This window comes from Drosophila grimshawi, unplaced genomic scaffold, assembly GCF_018153295.1.
Source record: "Drosophila grimshawi isolate 15287-2541.00 unplaced genomic scaffold, ASM1815329v1 contig_1377, whole genome shotgun sequence".
Taxonomy (NCBI): Eukaryota; Metazoa; Arthropoda; class Insecta; order Diptera; family Drosophilidae; genus Drosophila; species Drosophila grimshawi.
In genome coordinates this window covers 19563818-19589328 of record NW_025062900.1, presented here as the reverse complement: position 1 = coordinate 19589328, position 25511 = coordinate 19563818, and the positions used below count along the sequence as shown (strand labels likewise).

Here is a 25511-nt window from a genome sequence, read left to right as displayed (position 1 = left end):
TTATAGACGTTTAGTATTTATTAATTAATATGTGGGCTGTATGTTGTATGAATAACAAAATCAAGTCAAAATGTCAGTTCAAAATGCAGCATAGAGACATTACTATGCATTACTGATAGTAGGCAAGTGCTTCCTTGTTGATAACGCCGACGTAGCTGGTATATTTCGACGAGGTGGCATTCAACGCAATGAACTGCTCGGCAACCTCAACGGCAACACGAACCTGTGCCTCTGCGGTGCTAGCACCCAAATGGGGAGTGGCCACCACTTTGGGATGATTGATGAGTGCCTTGGTAACCTCCGATTTGGGTGGCTCCTCGGCATACACATCGAAGGCTGCGCCAGCGCATTTGCCACTCTTGAGGGCATCGAGAACAGCCTGCTCATCGATGATGCCGCCACGTGCCACATTGATAACCTTAACACCCTGCTTGCACTTGGCCAGCGACTCCGTAGATATGAGATCTGTGTGAAAGAAAGCGCTTAAGTTTAGATTTGATATAACATTATGATGAGCTATGGGTATTTACTTCTGGTCGCTGGTATCAGTGGTGTGTGCACTGTTATGTAGTCCGCCAATGGCCAAATCTGCTCCAGGGATAGCTTTTCTATGCCAACGGCCTTCGCCTCGGCCTCCGTCGTAATGGGATCATAGCCAATTACCTGGGATATTAGATATTGAACATTAATTGGAGAGTGTGAGAGTGTCAACTAATATTTATTTACCTTCATTCCCCAGGTCTTCATGCGTATGGCCACTTCGCGCCCAATGCGACCCAGCCCGAGCACCGCCAGCGTCTTGCCATAGAGCTCCGATCCGCTATATAGCTTTCGATCCCAACGACCCTCCTTCATGCTCTGGCCGGCTGGCACGACGGGACGCGCCAGAGCTCCAATTAGGATGCATGTCAGTTCACAAGCCGAAATGGAATTCCCGCCGGGTGTGCTGAAGGTAAAAAGCAAATTTGATGTAGTTATGCATACACCACAAACAGGGAGGAGTAAGGGGAATGGGGTGCACTTGTTGTGACTACACTCAGAATAAAAAATGCACAAAATTGCCTAAAAACTGGAAAGGTATTTTTCATTTGTTAAAAATATTTTCTATCATTCAGAAATAAATTTATAAAAAGAATAAATGCAAACTTTGAAAAATTCTTTTTAAAACTCAAAAAAACCAGTAATGAAATATGAAAATATTAATTTTAGAAAGTATCTCAAATATTTTTGTATGTGATATCTTTAAAAACCAATGTCTATAATAATAACAACTATAAATATTAAGCAAACAAATTGAATTTTTTGATAGTTGTTTGTAAATATGTGAAAGAACACTTTGAAAATTCTATAAATTTTTTCTAAGTTTAAGAAAAACACTGCAATTTAGAAAATAATAATAAAGTGAGTTAATTTTGGTGCCAAAAAGATGACTTCTCAAATTTTTGATTTTGATTTTTTTCTGAGTGTAGACAGCGTTATGGAAATGGTGAGTATATAATTATTATTGGCGGTCCACAAGGCTCAAAGGCCATAAAGTGCCCCAAACCCTCCCCACTTTTTCCACTTTCCACCATTTCAAGGGACAATGTCAGTCGTTTGATTATGCCCCATCCTTCGTTCTCTCCGGATGACAGGTAATTGCCTAATGTTGTTTACTTACTTGAGTACAACGACATTGTGCGTCGTCGCTGCAGCCACATCGATGTTGTCCACTCCGGCACCCGCCCGACCCACAACCTTCAGGCTGCCCGCTCCTGCTGCTAACACCTCCGCTGTTATCTTCGTATCCGAACGGACAATGGCAGCATCATATTTCTGTATAAAGGTGGGAAAAACATTAATTGCATAAGTATCTTTAAAGTGATATATATATAGAACAATATTGACATGTATATATAATCATGAGCATGATCTCGATATGGCTGCAAATCCCGAAATATGTTCACATTATCTAAAGCCATATAGATTAAAAAATAACTTACAAAACAAAAAAAACTAATTTAATTCGTGTTTTTGAATGGGGGCGGTTCAAGTTGTGCTTTCCAGAATATTCGCTTTATTGTAAGAAACTGTCAACTAGTGTTGGCATTTTGGCCTCTTTCTAATTTTAATTAGCTGAAGATTTGCTTTGTCCTTCAATTATTTTATCTTATTTTCTCAAAAGAAAAACATTGATTTCCTGATCGATTTATCTGAATTTTGTAATCGATAATTGATATTATTTCTATTTATACATTTATTTGTAGCTATTCGATTGCGATCGACTTTATTTATCGATTTAATATCGTGTTTTTTATTATTAAAATATGTTAATCATTCAGAGATGCCAGTGACTTGGATACAATCTGCATTGTATTGAAAACCAACTCATCCCATTCAATTTTCTTTTTTAATTTGGGCTACCGTCCTTTTGTTATCGATAACTCATTGCGATAACTTTTTTTCTGCCCTATAAGACTGACTTGTAAGCAATTGACGATTGTAAACATAATAACAATTTCTTAAACAATAACTTTAAACAATCACATAGTACAATCAGTTACAGGATGATCACCAAAAGTTGGTTTCAATACTATTAAAACTCTTATTATTGGGACTTGAGCGGTATTTATGTGTATATTGAAGACAATTTGAAATTGCTTAATGTCATCCTGGTAGGATAAATATTGTTGACTGTGAATGGAAGTCACAGCATACCTTTTGCATTATTTGCAGATGGCGTCCTGTTTCCGGTTTGAACCGAATAACGCCTGATCGGGTTCTTATTGCGTAAGTGGCTTAAAGTATAAGCTATTTAGATTTAAATCATCAATTAGATAAATCGCAGATTATCAACTGAGAGATAAGATTCGGGACATGAGCTTTGCGGTTAAATGTGAATCGAGTGAGGCACTCAAAGTCGGCTGCCTGTTGCAAGTACGCATGCGGGAGACCAAAGAATGGCAACTGGCGGATATTATTAGCATTCGGGAGTTAAAGGGGAAACGTCAGTTCTATGTGCACTACGTGAACGTTAACCGCCGGCTGGATGAATGGGTCGACGATGATGATCTCGATTTGAGCAGTGTGCAATTTTCGATGGACAATAAAAAACGAGAGCAGGACGAACCGGATGCCGAAGAGATGAAGAATGTGAAAATGATTGAGTTGGGTCGCCATCGCATCAAACCCTGGTACTTCTCCCCATATCCCGAGCAGTTGTGCAAAATGGATTGCATCTACTTGTGCGAGTTCTGTCTCAAGTATTGCCCAAGCCAATTCTGTCTTGGACGGCACCTGAAGAAATGCAATTTGCGGCATCCACCTGGCAATGAGATCTATCGCAAAGACACTATATCCTTTTTCGAGTTTGACGGAAGTCGTGACGAGCTGTATGCACGGAAATTATGCCTGTTAACCAAGTTGTTTCTGGACCACAAATCGGTTGATGTGAAATTGAGTCGATTTTTGTTCTATGTGATGACTGAGAGCGATTCACGTGGCTTTCACATTGTCGGCTACTTTTCCAAGGAGAAGCACAGTGACAATGACTACAATTTGTCCTGCATCTTGACATTGCCACCCTATCAGCGCAAAGGCTATGGCAAGCTACTTATTGATTTCAGTTACCAACTCTCTAAAATCGAGGGCAAAACGGGCTGTCCAGAAAAGCCGCTCTCCGATTTGGGTTTGCTATCGTATCGTTCGTATTGGTCGGAGACCATACTCGAGTTGCTGATCGGCACGAGCAGCAATAAGAATGGCGAGAGGCCCTCTGTGTCCATCAATGATATATCGGAGCGGACGTCAATTCGAAAGGAGGATGTTACCTTTGCAATGGATTCGCTTAAGATCATCAACTACCTGAACGGTAATAATAGGCTGTGCATCAACGCGGACACCATCGCCAAGCATCGCGTTGCGATGGAGAAACGCAAAATACGCATCGACCCCAAATGCTTGAAATGGACGCCCAAAAAGTTGACCAACCGTAAATAACAATTCACTAAAGACCTTTTTCGAATCACATTTTGCACTTGCAAATGATATTAAGAAACCATTTCAGTATTTTATGTTTTTGTTTTTCTTTTGATAAATCAAAATAAGATTATGCCAGATGACGTAGTCAGATGGTAACTTATCAGTAATAATTACATATGTGCATACATATATAAAGAAAAATTTGAATTCAAACGTTTGCGAATTTTTAAAAAATTCGTATAAATGGCTATATTTATGTCAAAAATTATAGCTGCTGTCTACTTGAATACGAAATGTTCCTTTTATGTTTTAAACTTTTAAAACTTGAAAATAAAATCGAATTTATAACAAAATTTAATCTAAAATGTTTTATTTTTAAATTTAAATTTAATATTTTTTAAATGGAACTTATCAATAATAAATACATATTCATATATATATACATATATGTATATATATATGAATTAATTGCTTCTTTTCTTAATCAAAAACTTTGCATGTGTTTAAAAAATACGAATAAATGACAAAAACTTAAGGCATTTATCTAAAAAATTACAGATACTATCTAATTGATTAGAAATCTTCATTTTTTCTTTTACACGACAATTATTTAATAATGGAAAATGTTTATGTATTTTTAAAAATTTAATTTAACAAATAATGTACTTTAATTATTCAGTGAATGTAGCTGCAAATGCACAAATTCACAACAAGCGTGTCAATGGGTTAATAATATTGCATGCACGTGTTCTCAGTTGACAACAATATGCATATTTATACACCTGATATATTTGATACTTATGCATGCAAGTAACTACATACATATGTACATCGATATATATATATATATTTATATTATCTGAATTATCTACTCACTTTTACTTCCTGGCAGAGCTCATCAACCGGCAGCTTAAGCTTGTATGTAACCTAAGTAAATAGAAGCACAATGTGTGATTGTATTGTCCACCTTTATCTTACTTGTAAGTACATGCACACATACATATGCATATGTGTGTATACTTTGTATGCTTATCATATACATATGTGTATGTATATTTATGCATAGCTGTAGATGAACTTACATTGATGCCGTGCTCTTCGAGGAGCTCTACACACGACTTATCGACTGCATCGCAGACTAAAACATTCTTAATATTCAGAGGCATCTTTTCAATTGTTAATCAAATTTAAATGCAATTACTGAAAATTGTTGTTGAAGGGCTTTACTCGAGTACACACACACAGAGTGAGAGATGGAGAGAACGCACTTGTCGCGCTGGCTGTAATAATTCAACTGATTGCGAGAGCGAGAGCCAACGGGCAACGAACCAACGAACCAACTGGACAGCAAACAACTTTAACGAGCTGAGCTGAGCGAATTCCGATCGGATGATCAGCAGTACTGGCAGTACTGGCAGTACTGGCAACACTGGCCACACTGGTGGTGAAGTGGAGAACGAGAGCACGCTCAGTCATGTTGCTCAGACAAGGTAACCCCGCATTCAAAAGCCGAGTGTAATCAAATAAACAGGCACACATACTAGTATAAGTGTGTGTGTACATGTACATGTGCGAACAAAGCCGGACTGTGCGAAAACAAGCTTAACCCATCAATCGCCACAAGGGTTTCAAGAAGTCACAGCTATTTTGCTGATCAACAATTTCAAATGCAGTCTATGTATAGAAAGGTCATCATATTGATACGAATGCTAAGTAAACTATTATTGACTATTATCATCAAATTTCATTTATTCAAGTAAGCACTTGAGCTTTGATAAGAATTTCTGCCTAGTGTTTATACCCATTAAATCGTTAAAATATGTATAATGGAATATTTCAAACTATATTTGTTAGAGTAAAAACAAAATTTAGTAATGTTCAAATTTCATTTATTTTAATTGGTTTTATTTGCAATTTAGCGTTCATTTAACTACATACTCGTATTTGTTTTTTATTTTTTAATCATACTATTCAAAATGTATCAAACAAAACAACGGAAACCATATAAAACTAGGGAAGATTGCAACATTTGTCCCCCTTTTTGGAATTGAAAATCAAACATTTTGAAACAAATTGAAATATAGTTAACTATTTACATACGATTATGGTAAAGTTATCGGTTTTTACAATATAATATATATGCGTAAAAAATATTCTATATAAATTTGGATTGATATTTGCACAAATAGTTTTCATATTCTGTTTTTTTTTTGGTTGCGGTTTATATTTCACCCATTTTGCTTTAATAATAGTTTGAATTCGAATTTTCAGGCGTGCTTAAATAATTGCCATTTCTTTACTTCTTTTTCTTTATTTATTTATTTAATTTATTTTGTTTTTTAATTTTTGCATATAGTACTTATTGTTGATAAAAAAATAATGCTTGCATTCGTTTTATTAAAGTGTCTTCTTAAAATCAAAAGGAGTCTTCTTTAGTAAATGTAAATGTAATTGAAATTTGAAATTTTTTTTTGGTTTGATGAAATATGCATTTTGTATTTGAAATTGTTTTCGCTATAAAATTGCTTGTGTGTGATAGTGTTAGTAAGTCAACAAAGTTTAATATTTGTATTGTTGTTATTAATTTATGTAATGTTACTTTTTGTCAATTTTGTTTTTTGTTTGGATTAGATTGAAATAATTGCAATATTGAAAATAAATCATTTTAACATTAGAAATTATTATTTATTTGATTTTGTATTTTGAAATATTTTCTCAATTTTTTCAAGGTAATTTTCTGTTCATAAGAGTACTATTGGTAAAGTTTTTCAATTATTATTATTATTTGCATTTCTCTTTTTTTTTTGCCAGTTGACGGTTGTATTTAAATTTTGTTATTTATAGCAGGATACATTTACATAGTTATTATATATTTTGTTATTGTGAGTTACCAGTTCTGTGAATTAAATACAATACACTCATATGTATTCATATGAATCAAATTTGTATAATTTACATATGTATGTACTATGTATAACCATATTTAGTATATGTATATTTTATTGTTTTGTATATGTGTATTTTTGTTTTGTTTTGTTTTTTTGTTGTTTTTTTTTTTTTTTTTTTGGTTTAACAATGATTTACTTAATTAGTTTCCCCATCTGTCATGGTTGCCATTAACTTCAAGCTAATATTTAAAAGTAATTCTCAATATATATTTAATTATAGCTAAGAAATAAATTTGTTGCCACTTTATACAAGAACTGTTTGTGTATTGCATCTTTAGTATTTTGGTTTATTAATTTTATTATATGGCTCCAGCATTGTCCACGTTCTTCCCTTAGCAACAGGGTGTAAATCGTAATCGTTTTTATCCTTTTCAAAGTCATGAAAAATGCTTCGACGTGCAAATCTGTTAGGTATGTATGCAAAGAGAGCTGAGAGCTGCCTCGATCATGATCGATCATAATCGATAACACCCTCATAGATCTGCAGTTCTTTGACTGTTCAAGCTCGAATCGCATTCGGGTTGGAGCTCGTTTTCTGATTGTTCACGAAAGGAACCGATCAAACGATCATTACGAACTTATGTTCGGTAGCTCTTTGGTATGTTTGTATGTATGTGGGTATATGCATGTATGTGTGTAGCATTGATTTATTTATAAGCTGCACCGAATGCAAATGAGCATTATCCTGTAGCTCTACGATTTGCCAGGATACTTATGTATTATGATTTGTTCGGATCAATTATAAAACCAATATTAAAATCTAACATTTTGTTCATCATAGTATAGTGTTTTTTTTACTTACATACTTTGTGTTTATACATTTTTTGCTCATATTTGCCTACAAGTTGTGTATGGGGGGGTTGAACACTTGACAATTTTTCCCATAGTTTGCATGTTAAATATGCATTTAGCTAAATACATAATTCTTATCAAAATGTCACGTATTTAGAGGCATTTTTCCCAATATTATTACTAACTAATATTCGCGTCGTTTACAATACATATTCCCTCAGCCAGTACGTAATTAAATTGTTTTTGTTTTTGTTTTTATATAGTTCAGAATGCTGCTCTTTGTGTGCTATGATCATCCACTTGGATTTGGTTAAAGTTTGTTTAAATTCGATAAGGGCAATCCAGAAAGTACCGTTGTGTACAAAGACATTTTGAAATTGAAAAATATCACAATTTTTATAGTTATATAATGTTGTTAAGAAAACAAAAACGAAAACCGTAAGCCAAAAACCAAAAAGAAATTGGTTTTATTTCAAACAACAGTCCTTAATGGATCGCCCTTTGGTTCTTAATCGAAATGTTTTATGTAATTATAGGGAGTGCAGTGATCAATCAATTAGTCACAATATATGTTGTTAGTTAGCACATAGATGTATATACTATTGTATGGTATATATGTATTAAGTAGTTAGCCTTGATTTTCATTTAAGGTGTGGAAGTAAGGGCTACTTGCTAGCGCTAATCAATCAATGCTGGAAGTGCAGGCAGTTTTCAAAACTCCCCATATTTTTTCCCCCGATTTACCCAATTTGGAGTCGCGATCGATTTGAATTCAGTGCGTTTTGTTTGTGTTTGGAATTTTTTGAAAAAAAAAAACCATTGAATCAATTCATATACAGGTGGTTGGAATTGTAAAAAGAGTGCTCGTTTGGAATGGGCCAGATCAACAAACATACTTACAATAGTTTCTCCATAATTTGATGGATTATGATTGAATCGAACGCAGGCGCACAAAAAACGTGATCATCTTTGAGGGCAACGAGGATACAATTTTAATAAGTACAATAATTATATATATATGTGTGTGTGTGTGTGTACTTCTTGTTGTGGTTTTTCTTTTTGTTAAGGCACTGGTAGTATTAATTGCTGTACTGAAGCAACCAACTTAGCAGGAAACAGTTAAGAGTACAAAGACATACCAAAAGAGATAAGAAATGAATTAGAATGCTCTGGTCGAGAGAGCTCGCTTAGGAGATGCCCAGCCAGGAAGCCAGCTGTTAAATATATTGAAAATATATCTATATATAGATATATATAATTCACGCATTGATCTCGGAACACTGCAGAATATAAATACACATATTTTGCCAGGTTTCTGTTTTGGCTACAAACTTTGATGTTCCTCTTGCGATCTTGATACAATTTGAATATTCGAAATTTGATTTCCCTCTCTCTTATAGACTCTGAGATCACACGGACAGACAGGAACGTGGCTAGATTGACACGTCTTTTGAAGGGGATCAAGAACACATATACTGTATAGGATTGGTATACACGGCTTCATTATACACTTTCTACTCATTTTCAATGGGTTGAGGGTATACAAATTATAAACATAGCTCACAGCATAAATCAACTACGATTTGTTAGCAACATTATGTGAAGACAATTTATCATAGCACTTACAGGATCAAGTGAATCAAATGCGTCAAGATTCGAATGGTAGCATAACAATATACACAATTTCATGGGAAAGCTAAGCATATTTGTTAGTATTTAAAGAGGAGTTTTCATCGACTTTTCAGCAATAGACATTAACTGATAACAGATGGCTTTATTGCAAGAGATTTCAAGCGAGAGATTCTGTCTGTGTGTGTGATGGGTGTGTGTGTGTTTGCCTCTTTGCTGCATTTACTTAGATTATGTTATACGTTCACTAAATTATTAAAGCTGCCACTTAGTTTACCGATTGCATAAAAATATTTATATATATATACATATATATATACGTATATATATATACACATATATATATATATATACGGCTTACCGTAACTACATACATTAATGGGATTAGCCAACCCGGAAGGCTTTGGGCCAAAATGCATTAGGTGTAAATCTTATGCTTACTTTCTCATTAAATTCATCTATGTATGTATGTATGTATGTATATATATTTTATTCTGTTTTTGGTTTTTAGTTAAATAAAATCTCATTACACTTAGCTACATATATAGTAATTAAGACACATAAGGCTGTACTTATTAGCATTGTGCTATTCTCATTAACTATGTATGTAAGTAGTAAGTATGTATGTATGTGTGTATATATGTAAGTACATACTTTCCCACTGGGGCTGCTACTACTTTCTCTCTCTCTCTCCGCAATGGAAATGTACAAATGTGTTTTGGCACTGAAATTAGTAAGTATTCTACGCTTGAATGACTAGCCTTATAAACATATTTACATACACACATATATATATATATGTATATATGTGTATATATTATACTGTTTGAGTTTTACCATCATTCGTCTAATTTCAAGAAAAGAATCTACATAAACATATATTGTGCATCTTTATCTCCCTTTCTCAAAGTATATATATATAGATGTATGCATAAATGAAAGCTGCTCTTTTTTTGTTGTTATTTTTTGTGCCCCGTGTTTTGTTGTCTCGCTGAAATCTCTTCAATAAAACCGATCCGTGCTCTGTATATCCTCCTCGTCCTCCTCAACAATGATCTTATTACGTATGCCATGCGTGACTGCCTCGATCTTCGAGAAGGATGACGATGACCAATCGTCGTGGTCGTCCAGTGCCGAGCCAGTGGCTCGGATTCTGTTTCGGTTGTCGCCGCCTTTGCTGTACGCCGGATTCACAAATGATGTGCTGCGCTGATGTTCGTGATGATGGGAGCGTGTGGCAGGCGCAAAGGAATGGGTGTACGTGTGTGGGTGCTGGGTGTGTGGTCGTGCCTGTGGATAGGACATTGGCTGGTGCCGCAACGGATAATGTTCGCGTGGTGGCGGTGCCGTTGTCGACATAGAGAACGATGACGACGACGACGATGACAGCCACCGTTGGCCGCTGCGTTGACGGGCCAGAAATGAGGGTGCCGAAGGATGAAAGAGTTGGGGTTCTTGTTGTGTGAGTGTGTGCTGTCCTGTCAGCGGGTGTTGTTGTTGTTGTTGTTGTCTGGGTTTGTGTATTGTGGCAAGATCAAAACTATTGTCACGTGCTTCCATCAAACCTGGCGCTTTCGAATCGATCTGATCCCACCCCTATATCCACGATTCCTACATGGCATTCAGCATTCTCCTACTACTTCCACCACCTCTGTGCGGACTGTATTCATCGCGATCGCGATCGACAACAGCGGCCGCCCGCGACACATCCATGCGCGGATCATCGATGCGTGTCGATGGTCCCGGTCCGTAGCGTGTCCTCGAACTGGCGCCCAACAGTCGATCGTCGCGCTCAAAATCGGTGTCGGAGTCGAGCAGACGGCCGCCGCGTGACAGATGGCCGTGATGGGAGGCGCCACTGGGGCCGCTACGCATCGCCGGATACTCAAAGTTGCGCTCGTCGAGCATCTCATCGCTGTTGAGATCGTAGTGCATGAGATCACGATCACGGGCATGCAGTCGTTCTCTTTCCTGCGCCTTTCGCTCGTAGCGCTCCCGTTCACGTTCGTAGGTGGCGGCATGGGACGCCGGGCCGCCGCTGCCCCCGCTCCGCTCCTGGTGACGTCCAGTGGCCGGCCGACGGCTGTGATGGTAAGAGGCACCTCCTGCAATATTGGTCAACACACACTTTCGCATTAGTCGCAAATTACATAAAGTGTTCAAGCGTTAAGAAATAAACTCAAACTGAAACGAAAACGTAAACCAAACTAAAAGCAAAAGCATTCGAACGCATCAAATGACAGCAGGTAAACAATTCCCTGAAGCCATTTGACAAAAGTAATAAACTAAACAATCGTTTTTAATTTGTTTTTATTTTTAGTAACACGGGAGTGCATATATTTTTGTTTGAGTGGTTTTTCTAGCTATTCGTATTGCAATTGAGCCATCTTATAATAGGGGCGCGCCCATAACGATTAGTACTAACAATTTTGGGAATTGGGGTTAGGATTTTGGTAACGCAAAAGCAACAGCTAACAATAATGTTAAATCAATAGTTGTGTAAGCCTATACACATCAAATTGTTCCTTTGTATTAGTCATGTGAAAACAAATAAAGAAAAAATTGATATTTAAGTTCAATTTTCACTTGAATTCCATTTCATATCAGTTTCATATGTTTGTTTGTATTCAATCTGATATTTAAGGCAAGTGAAAAACATTTGTAAAGTAAAGAATGCTAAGAGTCTTACTAGCTGCACTTGGATAAAGATTAAACACAGGAGAATCAAATGAGCGTATTAAATATGCAAACGTATCTTTTCTCTTTCGATTGCAGAAGTGGAAAATAGGATAAATGCAAATAACTTATAACCAAAATTGGGTCGTTGGAATAATTTAAATGAGCAGAGCGAATATTTGTATGCAAAAGTGCATAATTACAATTAAAAATACACAATTAAATATAAAAGACTTCTTCAAAATTTAAGAATTAATTAGAATTGAAGCAAATAGTTTTATACTTAAAATTGTACTTCATTTATTTAACTTCCTCCTCTAACTAGAGCAATAATATATAAGCTTAAAATAAATAAATGTTTTTCTTTTATCGTACAGAGAATTTCGCTTCGGTACAGAGAATTTCGCTTCGGTTTGATGAATTTAGGCCTCAACTTAATTCCTGGAATTACTTTAAATAGAGAGCTCAGCAAAGATTAAACAAATTTAATTCCTTTTATAATATATTTATATTTCGTTAAAAATTTTATATTTTTCATGTGAATTTTTTGCATTTGTACAGATTATTTTTAGGTATACAAATAATTTGTCCAATTACATTTAATGTGATATAATTTCTGACAACCGAACACTTTGTTGTGAACTCTTTTGTCTAGCAAAATAAAGCAACCCAATTAGGAGCTGTTAACAATTTAGCACCAATGAAGCCTGACTTCGTTGCCAGCATGAAGAAAATATTTAAATTAATTACGAAATCGTTACTGCAAACGAAATGGGGATTTAAGGAAATAAAGAACTATGCCTCAGCATGCAAATTAATGGAATTGTGCAAAACGCAAATATCCGCTCTGATAATGAATCAATAATTAAACAATTAAAAATCAAGGGAGATTATTTGAAACAGCACGAAACAAATAAATGCGAACATTTTTGGCGAGTGCATACTCACTAAGCCAACATGTGTGTGCGGGTGTATATGTTTGGGTGTGTTCTAAGTAACGATTACAATTTGAATGAGTTGGATTTTTTGCTAACTTGAAATGTTATTAATTAAAGAACGCAAGATATTCAACAATTTGACTGAACTGAGTTGCTGTTGCTGAGCCTGGGTCGGGAGGACCCAAACAATGTGTAAATCGAGTAGAACAAGTAGAACGAGTAGCACGAGTAGAACGAGTATAACGAGTAGAAGTATGACGAGTAGGACACTAGAGGCGCACGACGCCAGCAGTAACTAGAAACGAGTACAAAACACATTTAGACAATAATATGTTTGTGGTTTGGTTTTTCATTTTTTTTTTTTTGTATCCTAATCTAATGGTCATTATGAATATGGTAAAGCATAGAGTTTAAGGTTGTTCAGGTTAGTGTTGTTATTAGAACTCAAGCAGAAAATATTATTATTGAAATAGAATCTTAATTGTTAGGGTTAATATGCTCCCTTGCGGAGCAGGCAACAGGCGAAAGGAACAGAAAGTTTCCATTGATATGGATGAGCACCTCATTCGAATTCTGGACAACTTGAAATATATATAACATATATATACATATTTACATATATATGTGTGTCTATATCTCGTGTTGCATTTGTTGTTCGTCGAGGTTGAGGAGTATTTTTTAGATACCTAAACTGGAACCGACACCGACTTCTGATTATTGTTACGATTTGGACATTTGGATATATAGTTTGTCTTTTGCTTTGTACTTTGTTGATATATATCGATATTGTGTTGATCTTGGCAATTGGTAATTTGAATTATAGCATTGTTGTAAAGGAACCGGGTATGTCTCGTGCTGTGAATGCTGTGAAGTGTTTGCATAAAAGAAAAAATAAATAAACAGAAAACCAAAAACAAAAAACATAAAAGGTAAAGAACTTAATCTAATTAAAATATGGTAAATCCTCCGAGAAGAGGAAAACATAGAAGGTTTTTTACCTCGATGATGATTTGTTAATAAATGATTATAATATCTACTACCAAATCTAGGGCTAAAATACAATAAACCAAAGCTTAACTTTTTACTCCTCCCTGGGAAATAATTGAAAAGCAAATTGAGTGATTAATCTATGAACTATTTAATAAGTTAGAAAATCAAAAATTACTGTAGAACTGTGTGAGAAAAGCTGACCTGGAACTAGGTGCTACATTTAAGACTCTATAGCTCTAAGTTTTTACTGGTTTAATTGAAATCTATAAACTTTGTGTGCTATCAAAAAAGAATTACTTGGATAGGGGAAGGGGGGTTTGTTTTGGGAAATATGATTATGACAAACTAGTTGGGAGTACAGAGTTAAGTAGTTATAAAAATTGCTGTTGAAATTATGCGATTACATAATCAAATTAAAAGTAACATTTGAATTTACCTTGGTCCCAATCGAACTCTCTATCCCAATCCCTTTCTCGCTCTCTTTCCCATTCGCGTGCTCTCTCGCGCTCCCACTCCAAATCTCTCTCTCTGTCTTTCGAACTGCGATCTCTGTTGAACTCCCTATCCCAGTAGTCGCGCTCATTCTCTCGCTCTCTTTCCCTACTGCCACGATCCCGTTCCCTCTCCCGATCCCTTTCCCGACTACCTTCGCGTTCGGCACTCGCCATTCGTGGCTCGTGTTCGTCAAACTCCTCGCCATCGACTGCGCACGCGTACACACACACACACACACACACACACAGACAGACAGACACGTGCGAATGCGGAGAGAGAGCAAGAAGAAGCATCGATTGGTTTGTTTGTTTTTTTTTTTTTTTTTTTTGGTTTATTTCGGTACAGTCATGGGAATTTGAATTTGAGAAAGACAAATTTTTTAGAATTGTATTTGTATTTGTACGAGTATAGTAGTAGTAGTATTATGTGAATATAGTTGTGAGAATGTATATGTATATATGTAAGTAATTTACTGTATTTTATGTCGAGTTAACGAAATAAATGCATAACTAGTTTAACTGATCAAATATCATCTGATAAAAGTGTCGCTTTTGTGACTTCTTAATATGGTAATGGGGCTCTTGAACCGATTATCTTTCGATAGGTTTTTTTTGACTTTTTGTTTTTTTTTGAATTTGCCAAACGAATTGTGGATGAGAGAAAGAGAGACAGATATATAGTGGGCAATTGGACTGGAAAATTCTTGAGAATTTGACGACTTTCAGCGATCCGAAGGGGTGTTTGGGGCTATAGGGTAGGGGGTGGGTGGGTGGAATACGATACGCACGGGTATGAAGATGACAAATGCGCTCATTGAAATATGAACACAATTTACAGAAACATCGACTTTACCTGGTGGTGTTGGACCCATGTGCGTCTGGTCTGCAGACGGTGAGGCGGACACCTCCTGAGACGGTATCGGCCTGGCAATGGCCGGCACTGTGCCGCTTCGAATATCCGGATGCGTTGCCTTCCAGTACGTCTACGTGTGGAGTGCGAGTAAGCATTAGATATAAGTTTGTAGATATGTATATGAAGCAGGGTGTCAAACCGAAAACGAAACCGTTAACTCAAAGTAACCGATTGAAATTCCAACTTATTTTTAAGAACTATTAACCGTTAACAGCGTTAACTCAAAATAACCGATTGAAATTTAGAAATCTTTCATTTTTTCAAGACACATAAACTGAATTCCGAAATAGATTTGAAAACATTTCACTGTCTTCGCCGTTGGTTTTCCACTTGAATTTTAATTCGTTTTGGTTTGACACACCGTTTTTTTAAGTTGCCCTACCTCCAAATATTCGGCGATGTGCTCGCATGCGTCTTCCAATTGGTTCTCATCTAAAATGACATCGAACATTTCGGGTGGGCATTGGGTGAGTTTCTCAGCGGCAACCATTTGTACGTTTAAGTTTTTAGCTTGCGACTTGCCCCGTGATTTGATTAAACGCTGTAAGACCTGTACAAATAAATAAAACTTGTTGTTATATTTAGTAGTTGAGATATGGTTTGTAGTTACTTACCTTACTACTACTAATCTTTAAGTAAACTATTGTTGGCGCTAATGAAGTTTTTGCTAATTGTGACGGATGATTGATTGTATCACAATCGAGTACGACCAGCTGCAGTGAACGGGACAGCTCAAAGATGCGCTCGATCTCCTCTTGCACTTTGCCCATGCAATCGGAACGACTGCTGGAACGCTCCATGATCGCCCGCTTCGATGGATTGTTGAGAATCGATCGTTTCGCCAGCGATATATCGGCCATGACGCGCGTTATAATGATGCGACCCTCGAAGCGATGCTTGAGGAAATCGAATAGTGCCTTCTGCATCATGTCGGTTACCTCGTAACCCTTAAGGCTTGGACCCACTACGACGACGGGACGCATCGATGGCACCACATCGTAGGGGCTGGCCGTTTCCTGTTTCTTGAAGAACGGTATGCGCTTCTCCTTGTTGGGTGGCGTTGCCAATGGTGTTTTGCCATGTCGTCCTGGTCCCATGGAATCTGATTCGTCACCTGATTCGTTAGTATCATTGCGAAAGAGATAATAATAATGGCAACGGATGAGCGAGTTTATGATTTATGATTTATGCTATCAGCGACGATCGAGCGCTACGGCGTTGCCACAAAGCCAATTTACAACTAAATTATATTTACAAATATATAGTATATATATATATATATATATACATTTTACACACACAATTTTTAGCTGTATATTGCTCTATATTTATGTCTGTGTATCTCTGTGCGTTGTGTGTGCGTGTGCTTGGAAAGGATTTTAAATTTAAATTGCAACCGTACCACGCGATTTCAAATGCTGCATGAAATGGCCAAATCGAGGATGCGGTTTCATCTAGAGCATACCTTAAAACTAAAGGGTGTGTGAAGTGTGTGACTGAAATGACTGACTGACCCATCTAGAGACAGAGCTACGACAGAGACAGATGCACATTCAGAGATCGAGAGAGAGACAGATGAAGACAGAGACAGATCTAGTGTGTACAAGACAGAATCTAAACGATTGTTGCGCTAGTCGGGAGAGCTCGCCTTGGAGTTACCCTGAACCCAAGACATGATCTGGGAAAGTACAATTTTCTACGATATTAATGAACTTTTTAGAGTTGACAAATATAATGTCAGGGTATATACATACCCGATTAGAAAGACCCATCATTAAAATTGTGAGTAAAATAAATAAACTTGATCTGCGTACAGTATACGAAATCTTATATGGCAAATTTCAAGTATCTTCCAGACAGACAGATAGATAGACAAACTATCATCGACATCGACTCGACTTTTGATGCTAATCAAGAGTTTGTATCGATTGTTGGTTCGGAGATGCTTCCTTTTGCCTGTTATACATACTTTTGTACAACTTATACTTAATGGGTTCAGGGTACATTCGAAAATAAGCTCAAACTATATAGCTTTTGGATAGATAGAAAACAAATGAATAAATGGAGTATTTGGAATGCCAATATTGCTCATCTCTAGATGGGAAATGTTAACGGATTAACGGTTAAAGTTACAGAATTTTCCGAGCGCAAGCGTACGTGGAATTGAAAATGAGTATTCTGAGTACCAGATGAGTGTCATTGACAAACCTTGTTTTTTCTTGCGCGGTGTTGTACTATAGGGGTCTTTGGAACACGTTTATATCACACACAGTTGGTATTAGGAACATATATATTATTGTTGTTGTTGTAGTTGTTGTTGTTGTTGTAAGTGATTGTAGTTATTATTGTTGTTGTTGTTGCATATTTGAAAATGTAACATTTGTGTTGGGTGGTAAAAGAGAGTTGAGTGCAGTTAATAGGATTTTCACACTTTCATTAGGAGAGAATTCTAGCAAATGGTTTAAAAACGTGCTTATTAATTGTATCTCTATAAGAAAGCGGGGTGTATACAAATGTGTGTATATGTATGTGTGTGATAGAGCGAGAGAGATGCGTTCTGGACCAATTCGCTGAGTGGTTGTCATGCAGGGAAAAGAGAAAGAGATATCTATGTCCGTAGTAGACCAGTGGACAAACATTTGACAAATGTTTTTTATATACAAAATATATTTCCTGATTGCAGTTTCATTGTGTGGGATGTAGCATGATATATAATTGAATAACACAAAATGTACGAAATCTACGATTCACTTTTTATAGCCCAGTGTTTTTGCCAGATTCGAGGTTTCTAGAAATGAAAATTATTTTTGATTGAGAATATCTGTGACTCTGAAATCGGACGACCTTACACAGCTGCTTGTCGATCAACTGATGAAGTTCTCAGCTAAAAAAAGAAAGAGGTCTTTTCGATTTGCATCCTCTGGGAAGAACCCTTGACTATCGACAGACGAACTCACGTGTATACAGTAGTAGTAGTAGTAGTAGTAGTAATAGTTGTAGAAGTAGTAGTAGTATGTAGAAATAGTAATTTAAGTTATGTAAAATGGTAGCTCGTTATGAGTAACGAGACGGTCGACAACGACGACGTCGAGAACGACGTTAAATTATATAGACGACATTAATACCAAAAAAAAAAAAAACAAACAACAAAAATAGTAAATATTACATTTGAAAGAGTCGCACAAAACAAAGAAAAGAATTTTTGATTAGAAATCAAATTTGATTATACGATATACGAAATAAAACCTCGACCAAAAAGAAATCAGGAGAATGAAATGTGTGTCATACCAGGTGTGGGGGGTGTGCTACCTCGTGATGGCTCCGCACCTGCTTGTCCCGCACCTAAATTGCCGCTGGAGGAGCCCTTTGTGCCGTACAGTCTTGAGGGTCTAGTTTGATTCTGTAAATTTGTTAAAGAACATTTAGAGAAAATCGAAATCGTGTGGAAGAAATGTTGATGTGCTGTTCACCTGCATGCGAATGTTGTCTAGCTTAGCGGGGCTGGGTATGAAGCCCACATCACAGCCCTCCCTAACCAGTCTGCCGATCCACCAGTTATTGTCGTACTTCTCCTTGATGTGCAAGAACTCCCGCATCTCGAATGAAACCGCACCACCCTGCACGGGCGAATCGTCATCGATGGCGCCATCGTATGCTACGTTGGTTCGCACTGCGAACGCTACTGGTTTGCTCTGCAAATTCAAATGCAATTAGAATGTAAACAGATTTTTAATATAGAAACATAGAGAGAGTTGTAACGATAAAGCGAACGTGTGTTCGATTATTCGATGGCGATTAATCGTTTCAATTCGATCGTTCGTTTCGATTCGTTAGTTCGATCAATGAACGAACCCGAACACGAGCCTGATTCGTGAGCGAACTTGATTGTACCAATAAGCACACATATCTACGGTGTGTTCCATCTTGTGGAATGAATGGGAATTTTTCAAGGATATGAAACACTGTTCACACAGGCAACATCAGCATCATTATCAGCATCAGCCACAGCTGTTAGTTTGCTTACAATTTGAATGACATTTGAATTTTTTAAAAAAAATTAGAAGCTGTAGTTTCTATTTTGAATGCTCTACACTGCTTTGCAAGGTCTGTTTGTCAATGTAGAAAGAAGGGATGGATCAAAAAGGTATGCACAGTAACGATACCAGACGCATTATGTAAAATGCCTTTGTGGGCAATTTTTCAATTCAAATAAATAATTAAGCACATTTTAAGCCATTCTATAAAGGGTTTTATTTAAGAAATTAATTGAATATATCTCACATCAACTATGCTGCTTAAATACCTTCTAAGCCAGTCTAGTCAATGCGACTCCTTGTTGCCTCAAATACCGTTAATTTATTTAAGATACATATGCATTTAAAATACATGTAATAAATATAATAATCTTGAAAATTAGATTTTATTTTAATTTATCTTGATTATCGACCATTTTGATATTTTAATTTCAATTTTTTGCGCTGGGTTTGCTTACATATTCGCAGTGAATGCCAATTATTATTAGTGATGGACAAAATACACTGTCAGTATTGATTTAGGAACATCCCCTACTGACTCGAAAAAATGCTGAATTTTCGGCAAAGCAAATCCTTGTGGAGCATCATTAAAACTGATAATTGATGCGTTATGACGCTCTGTGTGAATCCAAGTGTTTACGGTGTAATCGATTATTATCGATGTATGCAATCTGCTGTTACAAACTTACCCTCGCTTTATCCAACTGGCTTAAGGCCTGACGTTCCTTTTCTCGCCGAAGCGATTCCTTTTCCTCGTCTAGCGACAGATCGGATGACGGTTGTGAGTAGTTCGAGTCGGCAGAACCCTAGAAAATAAAAGGAACAAAAGATAAATAAATCATGTGCTCTAGTTTTTTCGAGGCAAATATGTTAAGTATGTACGTGAGTAATACCACAATGCATTGTTCTGCTTAGAAGTAATTAAATATTTTGGCTGCTGGCCAGAGTCTCTGGGTCAAACAAACAATGCCATAAAAACGCCATTAAAATACATCTGTTTATTAAATACAGTATCAAAAGGCATTATTCAAGAATGCAATAAATAATACTATTATTACTGTATATGTAAATTTGTAATAATATATTTGTTACTGTTATTTCCGCAAAGCCAAGACTTATAAAATGCATTCTTGATTTATTTTTTGGTGATAAAATATTTATTACTGCTGTTAACACTAAACTGAATTGTATTTTTGAACATTTTTGCTATTTTTAATTGTTTCTATTGTTATAGAATGCATTTTATTTTTTGATGAATAATACGTTTATTACTATTATTTTCACAAACACGAAATTTTAATTGTGTTTCTGTTTATTTTCTTTTTTTTTGGTAATAAAATAGTTATTACTCTTATTATTATTATTTCTGGTGTTAAGACAAAACTGAATTGTGTTTTTATATTTTTTTCTATTTTTAATTGGTACTATTCTTATTCATTTTACTGTCTTGTAATAATATATTAATTACTGTAATTTTCACATAGGCAAAACTAAATTGTATCTTTGTACATTTTGTAATCTTGTGGAATGTATTATTATTTGACTTGTTTGTTGCACCTGTGTGAATAGCTTATTGTATCCGCTTTGATATGTTGTATATCCAAGGCCAAATCGAGATTCTCGATGTTGGCCGCCCTGGATTGAGGGAGCATCTGAGGATGATGCACGCTGCACCATGGGCCTGTCAGCCCGATAATCTTCTTCGAATGAAGATATTTTGATAATGTTACCGACACAGCGACACAACAACAACAACAACAACAATCAAAACGCTGCACAGCTGATTACTGATAACGTCAGTGGACACTACGTTTACGTAGCGTAAGAGAGACGTAAGATAAGCACAATTGCCGCGAGCACCTTCCTCACACTGGTTGCTGTCACTGCAGCTGGTGCTGCTGCTGCTGCTGCAATTCACAATTCACAATTCGCATTAGACAATTGGCGTGTCCCGAAACAAACAACAACAACGAGTGCGTGAGAGAGAGAGAGAGAGAGAGAGAGAGAGAGATAACGAACTCTGGAAACCAGAGGCACAGTTAATGTAAACGGTGAATGGTAAATGGCAAATGGTAAATGTAACTGGAAAGGCACACACGCTGTTTAGACTTCCGCCGCTGACTGCTTGCCCTTCTCTCTCTCGACTCTTACGTTTAGGAGGCGAATCTCGGAAATCTTTTTTTTCTGTTTTTTTTTTTTTGCAACGCGTTTGACGCCTTATTGCTGCCGAATCGAATCGAGACCGTATTGACGCCTCCCAAGTTTTCCTTTGTTGTGTGCTAAAAATAGGTATTTAGCATGTCAAGTTGAACCGCGGCTCATTTCAATTTTTTAGTATTTGCTGGAAAATCAAAAAAAGTAAAAAAAAAAGGCTGTCGATTGCTTTCCGGAGAGTGTAGTTGTTGAGAGAGTTTTCTTCTTTATTTTTGTTTTTTTTTTCTTTCTGGTTACTGCTTTTTTTTTTTAGCTTGCGTGGCTATTTTTGCTTTTTGCTATATCACTTCTGATTGTTATCCTGTTATCCTGTTTGGTTGCTTTTTGTGTGTGAACTTGTGCTGTGATTTTATCTAATTTTTTATTTAATTTTATTACAGTTTGGCCACATTCGATTCATATTTCGATTTAGATACCGCGTCGTCCCCCAATTTGCCACGACATTCAGTTTCGCATTCGCATATTCGCATTCAACACTCACTCGAACTCAATTCCGCACGCAAACTGAACCGTTTCTGTATTTGGAATATACAAAAAATTTTTTGTTCATGATTCGTTCGTTTCGGGAAAACTTTTGTGTAGAGTTTCCCTCATTTCCAGTGCGTAAATGTTGTTGGGAGTACGCTTCGCGCGTAGCCCCTCACTGCCCCTCTCCCTCCCACCCACACACACACACACAATGCGCGCTCTTCCACAATGTGGATGTGTGTGTAAGTGATTACAAAGATTGAATGAGTATGAGTACACGAGTACTACTTACTATGTGGGTTCAATTCCAATACAACTGCACAACACACTTTGCCAAATTGAAATGTAAACAAAATACTTTTTTTAGGCTCATTGGAAATTCAAGTGCAATGCCATTTGCCTCAGTGTGCAGGGGGAATTTACATAAATACGTATTGATATATACATATATATTTAAATATATAGGTATATACATATATATGTTTATCAAATGTTGTTATTTTGTGCTTGTAATTTTAAGTAAACAGTTCCATTGCCAAGAGTTCTGTTGATGTGTGAAAAATCGATATCTGTCTATATTAAGCAAAAGGGTCGTCCACCTGTTGGGCAAGCCACGCTTATTGTCCACACACCCAGACACACGTATGCATGTGTATGCGTATGTGAGTTCACAATTGGGGTTATTAAACTAGAGCTGATTTTAGAATCACAGAAATATTAAATGTAGATTTCACAGAAAGGAATTTTCTATTTAATTATATGCTTGTAGATATTGCAGTAAATACATTTTGGGTTTTATATAGGTTTCAGAATAATACATTCCATAATATTTATTCCATGCTATATATATATGTATATGAGATTTTCTTGTGATATTTTAAAATATTGGGTAGATTTTTAAATTTCTCAATTCTAAATAATCTATGAATAGTAAATATTGTGTACGAGTCGTTAACTCCAAATATTAAATCCAATACAAGAGTCACGAAAACTCTTATACATAAATAAATGAAATGTTGTGAATTTCATTATATGCCCAAGACAGCAGTTTTGTTGTGGAATTTTGAACCATTGAATGCAACACACAATGTGCGCTATAACGTAAACATTATGTTGTTCATCTCCACAGGCTGGCAGGCGCAGGCAGGGCATAAGAGAAGGAACATTTCCAGATGAGCACCGAGGCACTGTGAGTGAGGCGAAGGCGAGACAACTGTAATGAAAAAAGTCTCCACTTTTGGTATGCGCAGGCGTTGATCAATTTTAAATGTTATTTGTGCCGTGGAGAGTGCGCTCTCCCACTAATGCTTCTTCTTGCCACTTTGTCCCATTGTTTTGTGGTGTGTAAACCCAATGCCACAGAGAGAAATGCGAATGTCATTTGCTAGTGCGTTGGCCAACTCTTCTGCCACCTCTTCCGCCTCTACCCCAATTCCATGCTTGGGTCACTTTCGCTGGTCAAAGTACTTGTGGCAAATTATTGTTTACCTTTTCCGCTTCTTCTAAAAGTGTGTCCCATTGTGTTGCCAATGCACTCACTATTTACAACTGTGTATGTGTGTGTGTGTAACCGTTACTACAGCTATCAGCTGATCTACATTTGTCAGTGCCTGGCAACTAGTGGATAACATTGACATGATTACAATGCAAAATTGAGCATTTAAGACTGGAAAAGGATTTTTACAATTACACTTGATTTTGCATAAATTTGAAATTCTTGGAAAAACCGGAATGTGCTAATCTGCACAGTCATATAAAATAGTTCAGCATTATTTGTGCTATAAATTCGCATGTTTTTTTTATTCAAATGAGCACAAACAAAAATAAATACAAAGAGTGAAGAGATCTTCAACATGCCCAAGCAACAAGTACTGAGAAAAAGCACGAGAGAACCCAGCAGCGAACTGGTGAATGACCCTGTCAATACCGAATGCCTTCTATATGCATACAATGTAATTCTTTACCTAGAAATGCTCTTGCTTCTAAGCACTTGGTTTCTAATCTGATTTAGTATCTCTTTTAACTATTGCGCTGGTGCAACTTTGCTGATTATAATTTGCTTAATGAAAAATTAAATATAAATATTTGTGTTTATATTAGCAAGTGTTACCATAGAATAGGTCATAATATACATAATCCAATATATTAATTTCTTTTTTAATATATATATTATTAGTAATAAGTAATGTAGTGTGTAAATTGCTTACTTTACACAAACGTTATATGTGTCGTGGTATGGATTCGAAGCTACACCGCTTACAAAGTATAATGTGGTCTTTTCGCTGCTGGGAAATGTAAAGAGAAGAAGAGAGAGAGAGAGAGTGCTCTCAGATCGTTGAGAGCGCAAGTGTATAAAAATAAACGAACCGGGTCGAGTGTGGATGCGTAAGGGGGGAGTGGGTCTACCTATGTATGTATGTCGTATCTGGGGTTCGTACTTTAGACAAACTTACCCGACGGTTTTTATTGTTATTCCTAAAGGGTTTGTATTGTTTCGCCTTGTGCTTGGCGCCCAGATGCAGCTTCTTCATTTTGGATTCTTTTCTCTTTCTCTGTGCGTGTGGCTGTGTGTGTGTGTGTGTGTGTGTTTGTTTGTTTGTGGTAGGTGTGAATGGATATTTGTAGAGCCAGCGGCAGATTAATCACATACAAATTATGCAATCGTTTTTCGATATCATTTACCGCAAATAGATCGCAAATCAAACATAAACAAACACTCGGGCGAAATGGCCAAATGAGTTAATGGCCATCATTAAATTGAACGGCACATAAACTATAATCAACTCAACGGCGGCGATTTCAAGTTTAACGAACTGGGTCACAAGCGGGACACAAACACTGATTGGAATGTTATGAGCAATTTTCAAATTTTCGCGTGGGTGAAACTCGGCGATCGAAAGCGGGAAATTCTTAATAATAATTCAATTTTTTTTTGTGGATGAGCGGCAAACGAACTGCGATCGACCACAAACGCAAAGACATCAATTCCGACTGTATGTTGCCTGATGATGTTGTCGCTGTCGAGTTGATGCCGAATTGGAGGCGACATTATTTTTGGCAGCCGACGCATTTAGCGGGCTGCCAGACAAAGAGGGAAGATTCCCCTCTCTTTATGATCGCAACACAAATCCGCTTCGCATCAAGATCCCCTTTAGAAAGGACAACCAGTCGTATACTTTATATGTATTTTGCATAAGTCAGAAGTAAAATAAAATCAAGTATATTCCTATTCATCTAGTGTCATCAGCCTACCTAAGTGAAATTACATTATATGTGTATATACATGTAAATGAGAGATTATGATTATATATATGTATGTATGTGTATATAGAATATGTTGAATATGAAGCCGATATGCATTTAATCCGGGTCGTCCACGTTTTGTCATCCGATAATCCATATTAGTGCTGACTACACTTATAGCCCAGTCTATTCAGGTTAAAAGCTGCGAATGG

The 25511-nt window shown here is 36.5% G+C and overlaps 4 protein-coding genes across 23 annotated transcripts; 1 reads left to right on the top strand and 3 right to left on the bottom strand.

Annotated features, from left to right (window-relative positions):
* Positions 1 to 5391, bottom strand: LOC6566900 (D-3-phosphoglycerate dehydrogenase). The gene is made up of 6 exons (XM_001992869.2): positions 5043 to 5391; positions 4837 to 4887; positions 1661 to 1815; positions 727 to 946; positions 531 to 663; positions 1 to 465 (listed from the first exon to the last, which is right to left on the bottom strand). Exons 1-6 carry the CDS (start codon positions 5124 to 5126, stop codon positions 110 to 112), a joined length of 999 nt encoding a protein of 332 aa, XP_001992905.1. The 5' UTR covers positions 5127 to 5391; the 3' UTR covers positions 1 to 109.
* On the top strand, positions 2689 to 4154 carry LOC6566901 (histone acetyltransferase Tip60). Its single transcript, XM_001992870.2, has 2 exons — positions 2689 to 2769; positions 2828 to 4154. Exon 2 carries the CDS (start codon positions 2857 to 2859, stop codon positions 3976 to 3978), a length of 1122 nt encoding a protein of 373 aa, XP_001992906.1. The 5' UTR covers positions 2689 to 2769; positions 2828 to 2856; the 3' UTR covers positions 3979 to 4154.
* Positions 5392 to 10331: 4940 nt separating the features above from the next.
* Positions 10332 to 10889, bottom strand: LOC6566765. Its single transcript, XM_032739113.2, has one exon. It carries the CDS (start codon positions 10887 to 10889, stop codon positions 10332 to 10334), a length of 558 nt encoding a protein of 185 aa, XP_032595004.1.
* Positions 10890 to 10928: 39 nt separating this feature from the next.
* On the bottom strand, positions 10929 to 25006 carry LOC6566764 (voltage-dependent L-type calcium channel subunit beta-2). Of its 20 annotated transcripts, none has more exons than XM_032739098.2 (10): positions 24510 to 25006; positions 20064 to 20180; positions 18811 to 19032; positions 18629 to 18740; positions 17549 to 17584; positions 15955 to 16454; positions 15723 to 15890; positions 15281 to 15410; positions 14370 to 14636; positions 10929 to 11434 (listed from the first exon to the last, which is right to left on the bottom strand). In XM_032739098.2, the coding sequence occupies exons 1-10, from the start codon at positions 24585 to 24587 to the stop codon at positions 10941 to 10943; spliced, it is 2124 nt and encodes a 707-aa protein (XP_032594989.1). In that variant the 5' UTR covers positions 24588 to 25006; the 3' UTR covers positions 10929 to 10940. The 20 variants fall into 20 exon arrangements, with proteins under 20 accessions (XP_032594989.1, XP_032594985.1, XP_032594986.1 ...); XM_032739094.2 differs by lacking the exon at positions 24510 to 25006 and adding an exon at positions 20932 to 22080; XM_032739095.2 differs by lacking the exon at positions 24510 to 25006 and adding an exon at positions 20932 to 22080 and having other exon boundaries at positions 15955 to 16442.
* Positions 25007 to 25511: the final 505 nt, after the last annotated feature.

Coding starts and splice junctions, on each gene's coding strand:
- LOC6566900 (XM_001992869.2), bottom strand. CDS start 5,126: ATGCCTCTGAATATTAAGAATGTTTTAGTCTGCGATGCAGTCGATAAG. Junction 947..1,660: donor CACAATGTCGTTGTACTCAA/GTAAGTAAACAA, acceptor TTTTACCTTCAG/CACACCCGGCGGGAATTCCA. Junction 466..530: donor ACTGATACCAGCGACCAGAA/GTAAATACCCAT, acceptor TCTTTCACACAG/ATCTCATATCTACGGAGTCG.
- LOC6566901 (XM_001992870.2), top strand. CDS start 2,857: ATGAGCTTTGCGGTTAAATGTGAATCGAGTGAGGCACTCAAAGTCGGC.
- LOC6566764 (XM_032739094.2), bottom strand. CDS start 21,051: ATGGTGCAGCGTGCATCATCCTCAGATGCTCCCTCAATCCAGGGCGGC. Junction 20,181..20,931: donor ACAATAAGCTATTCACACAG/GTGCAACAAACA, acceptor TTTATTTTCTAG/GGTTCTGCCGACTCGAACTA. Junction 15,411..15,722: donor ACATCGCCGAATATTTGGAG/GTAGGGCAACTT, acceptor CTCCACACGTAG/ACGTACTGGAAGGCAACGCA.
- LOC6566765 (XM_032739113.2), bottom strand. CDS start 10,889: ATGGAAGCACGTGACAATAGTTTTGATCTTGCCACAATACACAAACCC.